The sequence below is a fragment of the Callospermophilus lateralis genome, chromosome X (genome assembly GCF_048772815.1).
Source record: "Callospermophilus lateralis isolate mCalLat2 chromosome X, mCalLat2.hap1, whole genome shotgun sequence".
NCBI classification, from domain to species: Eukaryota; Metazoa; Chordata; class Mammalia; order Rodentia; family Sciuridae; genus Callospermophilus; species Callospermophilus lateralis.
The window spans coordinates 107,201,010-107,211,503 of NC_135325.1; the positions used below are offsets into that span (position 1 = coordinate 107,201,010).

At 35.5% G+C, this 10,494-nt stretch overlaps 1 protein-coding gene across 1 annotated transcript; it reads left to right on the top strand.

Annotated features, from left to right (window-relative positions):
- Positions 1 to 282: 282 nt before the first annotated feature.
- Positions 283 to 661, top strand: LOC143639077 (non-histone chromosomal protein HMG-17). The gene has a single exon (XM_077107219.1). It carries the CDS (start codon positions 292 to 294, stop codon positions 562 to 564), a length of 273 nt encoding a protein of 90 aa, XP_076963334.1. The 5' UTR covers positions 283 to 291; the 3' UTR covers positions 565 to 661.
- The last annotated feature ends 9,833 nt before the right edge of the window (positions 662 to 10,494 follow it).

Sequence of the window (10,494 nt, forward strand, 5' to 3'; positions counted from 1 at the left end):
AGAAAAAACGAACTTGGAGGAATTATACTGAGTTTAAACCCTACTCCAAGATTACAGTAATCAAAACCATGTGGTATTGTCAAAGGGACAGACACATATATCAACAAAGTAGACTACATAATGCAGAAAGAAACCCATACATTATGTTCAATTGATTTATGAAAATGGCATAAAAGAAAAGAGAGAAGAGCAGTGTGAAGAAGAAGAGGCGAGAACGACCCCCGGACCGACCAAAGCCGCGTGCTGCTGCATCCCCGCGTCCAGCGCCTGCGGCCCGCCGCCGTCGCCACCATGCCCAAGAGAAAGGCTGAAGGGGATGCTAAAGGAGATAAAGCCAAGGTGAAAGACGAACCACAGAGAAGATCTGCAAGGTTGTCTGCCAAACCTGCTCCTCCAAAGCCAGAGCCCAAGCCTAAAAAAGCCCCTGCAAAGAAGGGAGAGAAGGTACCCAAAGGGAAAAAGGGGAAAGCTGACACTGGCAAGGATGGGAATAACCCTGCAGAAAATGGAGATGCCAAAACAGACCAGGCACAGAAAGCTGAAGGTGCTGGAGATGCCAAGTGAAGTGTGTGCGTTTTTGATAACTGTGTACTTCTGGTGACTGTACAGTTTGAAATACTATTTTTTATCAAGTTTTATAAAAATGCAGAATTTTGTTTTACTTTTTTTTTTTTTTAAGCTATGTTGTTAGCACACAGAACACTTCATTGTTGTTTTGGGGGGGAAGGAGCATATGTCACTAGTAGAATGTCTCCAAAGCTGGATTGCTGTGGGGGAAGACACTTTTCCCTTCTAGTTTTGAGAGATTTCCTCTTTGTTCCTAAGAGGAAGGGATTCCCTGATGTTGGCACACATAGCCACCTTGGCACAAATGCCTTGTGGTATGGAAAAACTCAAACTCATCTGTATGTCCTCCTGTCCCTCTCTGCCATCGGCATAGACTTAAGTCCCCTAAACTCAGACCTGTTGGGACCTGATTCCCAACAATTGGTTTTACCAGTGTGTGGGGCAATCTGGACTTTCCAGTGACGTCATTGAGAATAGTGTCCCTCAGAAGAGCAGCGGTTCCTTTTCTAGATTGTGGATCTTCAGATTAATAATTTTTGCCATTTTCCTTTCATTTCCTGAAAGTCAGGGTCGGCTTGTGAAAAGTTGTTAAACAACATGCTAAATGTGAAATGTCAACCCTCACTCTAAACTTTCCCTATTCAGAGCATCAAATGAAGACTTCATTGGGTTTTATAGTGGCTTTCTGATTTTGGTAGTCCATTCAAGAAGGGAGTTTGAAAGTTGTTGTATACTGTTAACGATTGTCTGCCCATGTCCTGCCTGAAATACCATGATTGTTTATGAAAAGTATCTTTAATAAAGCTGGATACAGTTTGGCTTGGAAAAAAAAAAAAGTAAACAGAGAAAAGACAGTCTTTTTATTAAATGGTGTTTTCACAATTATACACCTGGATACAAACATATAAGCTTCAACTTAGTTCTCATGGCCAATAAAAAATTAAATCGAAATGGGTCATAAATCTAAATATAAAATGAAAAATTATAAAGCCTTTTGAATAAAATATAGAGAAAGCCTTCAAGACTTTAGGTTAAGCAAAGAGTTCTTGAGCAACTTGGGGGGTATTTATTGGAACCTAAAACTGGACATTAAAAGCAAACTGGGTGCACAGGAGGTTGGATATAATAAAATAAGGGAAAAAATACTTTAAGGTAAATAAGAATAGTGATACAACATATCAACATCTCTGGGATACCATGAAGGCAGTGCTAAGAGGAAAGTTCATTGCATTGAGTTCATTCATTAAAGGAATAGAAAGTTAACAAATAAAAGACCTAACATTACATCTCAAAGCCCTAGAAAAAGAACAAATCAACACCAAAAGCAGTAGTAGACAGGAAATAATTAAAATCAGAGCTGAAATCATTGAAATTGAAACAAAAGAAACAAATCAAAAAATTGACAAAACAAAAAGTTGGTTCTTTGAAAAAATAAATAAAATTGATAAACCCTTAGCCATACTAACAAAGAGAAAGACAAAATTCAAATTACTAAAATTTGTGATGAAAAAGGAAATATCATGACAGATACTACTTAAATACAGAAGATATAGAAACTATTCTGAAAATTTATACTCCAATAAAATAGAAAGTCTTGAAGACATCAACATATTTTTAGAGACATATGACCTACCCAATCTGAACCAGAAGGACACACACAATTTGAACAGATCAATCTCAAGCAATGAAATAGAAGACACCATCAAAAGCCTAACAATTAAGAAAAACCCAGGACCAAACAGAATCTCAGCAGAGTTTTACAAGACCTTCAAAGCAGAATAAACACCAATACTTCTCAAATTATACCATGAAATAGAAAAGGAGGGAACCTTTCCAAACTCATTCTATGAAGTTAGTATTACTCTGATACCAAAACCAAACAAAGACACATCAGGGAAAGAAAACTTCAGATCAATATCCCTGATAAACACAGATGCAAAAATTCACAGTAAAATTGTGGCAAATCACATACAAAAACAGAAAAAAAATATAATACACCACAATAATAGATGCAGAGAAAGCATTTCACAAAATATGGCACTCCTTTATGTTCAAAACACTTGAAAAACTAGGGATAGTAGGAACATACCTCAACATTGTAAAAGCTATCTATGCTAAACCCAAGGCCAACATCATTCTAAATGGAGGAAAAGTTGAAGGCATTCCCTCTAAGAACTGGAAAAAGACAAGAATGTTCTCTTTCACGACTTTTATTCAACCTTGTCCTTGAAATTCTAGCCAGAGCAATTAAGGCAGAATAAAGAAATTAAAGGGATACAAATAGGAAAAGAATAATTCAAACTGTCACTATTTGGTAATGACATGATTCTATATTTAGTACATCAAAAAATTCCACCAGAAACATTCTAGAACTAATAAAGTAATTCCCCAAAGTAGGAGGACATAAAATTAATACCCACAAATCAAATGTGATCCTATATATTGGTGATGAATTCACTGAAGGGGAAATTAGAAAAACTACCCTATTTGCAATAGACTCAAATCAAATATTTGGGAATCAATCTAACAAAAGAAGTGAAAGACCTCTACCAAGAAAACTACAAAATATTAAAGAAAGAAATTGAAGTCCCTACCCAGAGCTTTATACAGATTTAATGCAATTCCTATTAAAATCCCAATGACATTCTTCATAGAAACAGAAAAAGCAATCATGAAATTGTTTGGAAAAATAAGAGATAAGAATAGCCAAAGAAATCCTTAGCAAGAAAAATGAAGCAGGGAGCATCACAATACCAGGCCTTAAATTATACTACAGGGCCACAGTACAAAAACAGCATGGTATCGGCACCAAAACAGACTGGTAGACCAATGCTACAGATAGAATATGCATAGACAAGCCCACATAAATATAGTTATCTGATACTAGACAAAGGTGCCAAAAATGTACATTGGAGAAAAGATAGCTTCTTCAACTAATGGTGCTGGGAAAATTGGAAATCTGTTTGTAGAAAATTTCAACCCCTATCTCTCATCCTGCACAAAAATAAACTCAAAGACTTAGGCAGTAAGACATTACTTCTATCTTTGGGCACCTTAAGCATTATCTGGAGTTACCTCGGCTATTGCCGCCACTAACTTTAGATGCAATAGCATACATTGAGGGACACCAACAGTATCTAGAAGCCCAACATCAAGGTGAGGTACAGACAATCTGCACAGTTACTACAAGAGTTATTGGGATAGAGGAAGGCACAGAGTTTCAAACCAAAAGAATGAGCAATATCTTCAATGAGAGAATATCATAAAATTTCCCAAGCATGAAGAATGAATTAGAAAACCAAATACAAGAGGCTTACAGGACACCAAATGTACAAAATTATTACAGATCTACACTAAGGCACATTATAATGAAAATGTCTAGCATACAGAATAAGGATAGAATCTTAAGAGTCACAAGAGAGTGGAATCAAGTCACATATATGGGGAGACCAATTCGTATCTCAGCAGATTTTTCAACCAGACGCTCAAAGCCAGGAGATTGTGAAACAACATATACCAAATGGTGTAGCCAATATGGAAAGCAGTATGGAGATTTCTTGGAAAATTGGGAAGGGAAACACAATCTGACCAGCTATTCTTCTCCTCGTTCTATACCCAAAGGACTTAAAAACAGCATACTACAGGGACACAGCCACATCAATGTTTATAGCAGAACAATTCACAATAGCTAAACTGTGGAACCAACCTTGATGCCCTTCAGTGGGTGAATGGATAAAAAATGTGGCATATATACACAATGGAATATTACTCAGGAATAATAGAGAATAAAATCATGGCATTTGCAGATAAATGGATGGAGTTAGAGAAGATAATGCTAAGTGGAGTTAGTCAATCCCTACAAAACCAAATGTTGAATGTGTTCTTTGATATAAGGATGCTTATTCATAGTGGGATAGGGAGAGGGAGCATGGGAGGAATATAAGAACTCTACATAGGGCAGAGGGGTTGAGGGGAAGGGAGGGGGCATATAGTTAGAAATGATCGTGGAATGTGATGATCATTATTATCCAAAGTATAGGTATGAAGACACAAATTAGTGTGAATATACTTTGTATACAACTAGAGATTTGAAAAATTGTGCTCTATATATGTAATAAGAATTGTAATATATTCCACTATCATAAATAAATAAATACATAAAACATTTAGGCACTAGAATAGAGACCCTGCACCTAATTGAAGAAAATGTATGCCCAAATCTTCACCATGTTGGCTTAGGAAGTGACTTCCTTAACATCATTCCTAAGGGGCAAGAAATAAAATCAAGAATCAATAAATGAGATAGAATCTAACTAAAAAGCTTCTTCACAGCAAAGGAAACAATCAATAATGTGAAGAGAGAGCCTACAGAATGGGAAAAAATCTTTACCACAAACCCCTCAGAGCATTAATCTCCAGGATATATAAAGAACTCAAAGAACTTAACACCAAAAATAAATAAATAAACAAATAACCTAATCAATAAATGGGCAAAGGAACCGAACAGACACTTCACAGAAAAAGAAACACAATTGATCAACAAATATACGAAAAAATGTTCAACATCTCTAGCAATTAGAGAAATGCAAATCAAAACAACACTGAGATTCCATCTCACTCTAGTCAGAATGGCAATCATCAAGAATATAAGCAATAATAAATGTTGATGAGGATGTGGGGAGATAGGTACACTCATACATTGCTGGTGGGACTGTAAATTGGTGCAACCACTATGGAAAGAAGTTTGGACATTCCTCAGAAAACTTGGAATTGAACCACCATTTGACCAGTCATCCCACTCCTAGGTTTATACCCAAAGGAGTTAAAATCAGCACAGTATAGTGATGCAGTCACATCAATGTTTATAGCAGCTAAATTTAGCTGTGTATTGTGAATTCACAATAGCTAAGCTATGGAACTAGCCTTGGTGTCCTTCAACAGATGAAAGGATAAAGAAACTGTAGTATATATACACAATGGAATGTTACTCAGCCTTAAAAAAGAATGAAATTATGGCATTTGCCAGTAGATGGATGGATCTGGAGAATATTATGCTAAGCAAAATAAGCCAATCCCAAAGAACCAAAGCCTGAATGTCTTCTCTGATATGCAGATGCTAATTTATAGTAAGGGTGGTAGGAGAATAGTGGTAATTTGGACTAGACAGAGGGGATTGAAGGGAGGGGAAGGGGCATGGAAAAACAGAGAGAGAGAGAGAGAGAGAGAGAGAGAGAGAGAGAGAGAGAGAGAGAGATTGATTGTTCATCATGTAAAAGAGATCTCAATTATATTAATAGTTAAATTCACATCAGAAACCATGCAGCCAGAGGCAATGATAACATATTAAAGTTCTAAAAGGAAAAAAACCCCTGTCAACCAAGAATTCCATATCTGCCAAAATTATCCTTTTAAAATGAAAGTGGGATTAAAACACTCCCAGATAAATAAATGCTGAGATAATTCATTGCTAGTAGATTTGCCCTACAGTAAGTGCTAAAAAGAGTCCATTTTTTAGAAATAAATGAATGTTATATAAGTCATGTGCTGTGGCAAATGCCTATAATCCCAGCAACTCAGAAGGCTGAGGTAGGAGGATCACGAGTTCAATGCCAGCCTCAGCAATTTAGTGAGGCCCTTAGCAACTCAGCAAGACACTGTCTCTAAATAAAATATAAAAAAGGACTGTGATGCGGCCCAGTGGTTAAGTGCCTCTGGGTTCAATCACTGGTACCAAAGGAAAAAAAAAAAAAAAAAAAAGCTATACAGCAACTTGTCGCCATATAAAGAAATACAGAACATTGATACATGTTATTACACAGAAAATATAAAAGCCATTTTATAGTATTTTTGGTTGAAACTCTCCATTTTTATATGGTTTAAGAGACAAATGCACAAGACAATAATTTTCATGTATGTTAATGGGCTTGTAATGTATAAAGATGTAATTTTAAACAAAAATAACCCCCAAAAGGCAGGTATATAGGAGAATATATACGAAAAAAATCATTGTATACTATTAAAGATAAGATGGCATTAATTCAAATTTGATGCTTACAGTTTAAGATACTAATTGTAATCATTCATTGTAATTACTAAGAAAGTCACTTAAAAAATAAACAAGAGGAAATTAGAATGAAATTAAATGGTAGACTATAGAAGACCAACTAAACCCAAAAGATGGCAATAACCTAGGAATTGAGAAACAACAAAGACATATATAAAACAAATAAGAAAATGACAGGAATAAATCCTTTCTTATCAATAAATACATGTCTTAATAAAATATTCTGATTAAAAGGCAGAGATTAGAGAATGGATAAAAATAAATATGATTCATGATCTATACATGCTTACAAGAGACTCACTTCAGATCTAACAACACAAACTGATTCAAAGTAAAAGGTTGGAAATATATTCACTGCAAACAATAACAAAAACATACTGGTGGTAGCTATACTAATTTCAGAGAAAAATAGATTTTACATCAAAAACTGTTACTGCAATTCCAAAGACCTACATTACATATTGATAATGTCCATAAAAATATGTAACAATTATAAGCATATACATACCTAACAATAGACCTCTAATATATATGAAGCAAGAACTGAGAATTTAAGGCAGGAATAGTGCAACAATACTTGGAGACTTCAACTCCTTACTTTAGAAATTGGAAAGAACAACTAGACAGAAAATCAATAAGGAAATAGAGCAATTGAACAATACTATAAAGCAATTAGAACTAACAGACTTACAAAACATTTCTCACAACAATCCATTTGAGCAAACACTTCACCAAAACGATGAAAAGATGTCCAGCATCATTAACCATATGCTAAATACAAATTTAAACAACAAGGAGATGCCACTACACACTTAATAGAATGACTTAAATGAAAATTACTGAGAAAACTCAATGTTGGCAAGGACATGAAGCAAGTGAAATTTATACATTGTTGGTGCAAATGCTTTAGTATATACTGTAAACTATCTGTCATTTTCTTATAATGTTAAAATGTGCACCTGTACATGAGTTGGCAATCCAACTCTTGAGTATTTACATAAGAGAAATTAAAATGTGTGTTAACATACCAATGCTTTACCTGAATGTTTATAGCAGCTTTTTTGATAATCACCCAAAATTGGAAACAACCCAACGTCCTTACATGGGTGGATGAATGGGAGAACAAACTGGTAGGTACGACTGTACAATGGAATACCACTGGACCATAAAAAGAACAAGCATTTGGCACACAACAACTTGGATGAATTTCAAAGGCATTATGCTAAGTGAAGCAAGGCAATCTTAAATGATTGTATTCATTATAATATGATTATATGACATTCTGGAAAAGGCAAAACTATAAGGGTAGAGAACACACGAGTGGTTTCTAGTAGTTAGGGATAAGGGCAGAGTATAACAATAAACAGACTGCACAGAGAGTTTTTTGGGGTTATAAAATTGTATCTCAATTTTAGTGATGGCTACATAAATCTATACCTGTGTTAAAAACCGTAGAACCATACAACTGTATGCCAAAGTCAATATAACTTATGGCAATTAAAAACTAAATTAAGAAGAAAATTGCAAAAAGAAAAATAAAGGTCTGTTCCTAAAACATTTTGTCACAAAAAATCAGTTTCACTCAGGAAACTAAGAAGAACCTAAGCATGGTCTTAAAGTCAAGTAAAAAAGAATAGAAGAAGCCAGGCGTGGTGGTGCGCATCTGTAATCCCAGAGGCGTGGGAGGCTGATGCAGGAGGATCATGAGTTCAAAGCCAGCCTCAGCAACAGCGAGGTACTAAGTACTCAGTGAGACTGTGTCTCAAAATAAAAAATAAACAGGGCTGGGGATGTGGCACTGTGGTTAAGCACCCCTGGGTTCAATCCCTGGTACCAAAAAAATGAATGAATAAATAAAAGAATGAAAGACAAATAAAAGAAGATGAACTGAGGCCTGGGGTTGTGGATCAGTGTTAGAGCATTTGCCTCTTACTTGTGTGGCACTAAGTTTGATCCTCAGCATCACATAAAATAAATAAGTAAAAATAAAGGTATTGTGTCCATCTACAACTAAAAAAATATTGCTTACTCCCATAAGTAATTGGACTGAGTAAGCAAAAGTACAACAAAAATGTCTTTAAAAGAAAGACTGAGATCTTATAACATGGACCAGATGTATGTGTGTGGGAAAAATGAAACAGTTACAAAAGGAAAAGTGTATGTATGGAGGTCTAACTAGTGAGCCCACAGATGAGGCAAGACAAATCTTTGTTCTCTAAAGATATGGTGATTCCCTTCCATCTCCTTCCTCTAGGAGAGTTAACTGGTTCCAAAGGACTGAGTTTGTTTAAGGAGATGTTTGGTGGTGATAACATATTCACCTCCAGGTATCACCTCCAGGGCATCTCCTTAAACATCCCAAATGAACCAACAACTCCTTTTTTTTTTTTTTAAAGTTTTTAAATTGTTGAGAGATCTTTATTTAATTTATTTATTTATATGTGGTGCTGAGAATCAAACCCAGTGCCTCACACATGCCAGGCAAGTGCGCTACCCCTGAGCCACAGCCTCAGCCCCACAAACAACTCCTTTTTAAAAAATTGCTTTTATTTTTAAAATATATGACAGCGGAATGCATCACAATTCTTATTACACATATAGAGCATAATTTTTCATATATAAAGTATGTTCACAACAATTCATGTCTATATGCATATACTTTGGATAATGATGTCCATCATTCCACCATCATTGCTAACTCCTTGCCCCTTCCCTTTGTTTCCCACCCCTCTGCCGTATCTAGAATCCGTCTATTCCTCCCATGCTTCCACTCCCTACCCCACTATGAGTTAATCACCTTATATCAGAGAAAACATTCAGCATTTATTTTTTTGGGATTGGCTAACTTCACTTAGTATTATTTTCTCCAACACCTTCCATTTACCTGCAAATGCCATGATTTTATTCTCTTTTATTGCTGAGTAATATACCATTGCAAACAACTCCTTTTTACAAGCCTATACACGTTTTTTAAAGCGATGGCAAGTTTTCCTCTACTCTTATCTTCCAGTTATTCTGTGCTCAAGTACATCCTTTCAATTGAATAGATATCCCATAGTTATGGTGGCTTGGTTGGGTCATTTAAGTTCTGTTACTCTTTTAAGTTATCCTCTATAAATCATATTATAAATGCAATGTGTGTTGCTAGTGCTGTAAGTCACCATGTAAATTGCATAATAATAATAAAAGATAGGAGTCACTATTAAAGAGAAGGGCAATTGAAGGAAGTGATTTCACGAAATTTGGACTGAATGGAAAATATAAGAAAGATCAGCATCATATATTCCAAGAATCATTCAGTAAGTTTCAGGGTGACTCAACTTTTGTAAAAAACAAGAAATAATTGCATACAAAGAAATATGTAGCAAAGTTTATGGGACTCAGTCTCTGAGAATAGGCAGAGCAGAGATAAACTACAGTAAAAAGGATCTAACCAGGTAATAACAGTCTGGTCTTTAAATGTTGCTTTGAGCAGGACTGTGCAATTTAGGGAGGTGAAAGTGGACAAGATTTCTCTGCACAGTGGACATTTTTGAAAGAACCACAACTTAGATTTCATGTCCCTCATTAAAGGAGAACCCCCACAGGGCAAAACTTTAGGGCAAAACTTTAGGTTTTTTAAAAAGTCTGAGACAGAAAGCAAAGAGAAGGTACAATTGAGGATAACACTCAGACTCAGCACAGAGAGAAGAGAAAGGGAGGAAAACTTAAGAAAACTCAGTTGTTAGAAACTTTGCTGAAGCTTTCTGAAAGGATGTTATCCAACACTGAAGCATGGTCCCCTACTGCAGAAAAACAGAGCAATTCAAAACCTGAAATTGTCAAAATACTAGGAAAAGATAGTACTGTTATTGTATTGTTAT

What these genes read in the sequence shown, in the direction of transcription:
- LOC143639077 (XM_077107219.1), top strand. Translation starts at nt 292, where the DNA reads ATGCCCAAGAGAAAGGCTGAAGGGGATGCTAAAGGAGATAAAGCCAAG.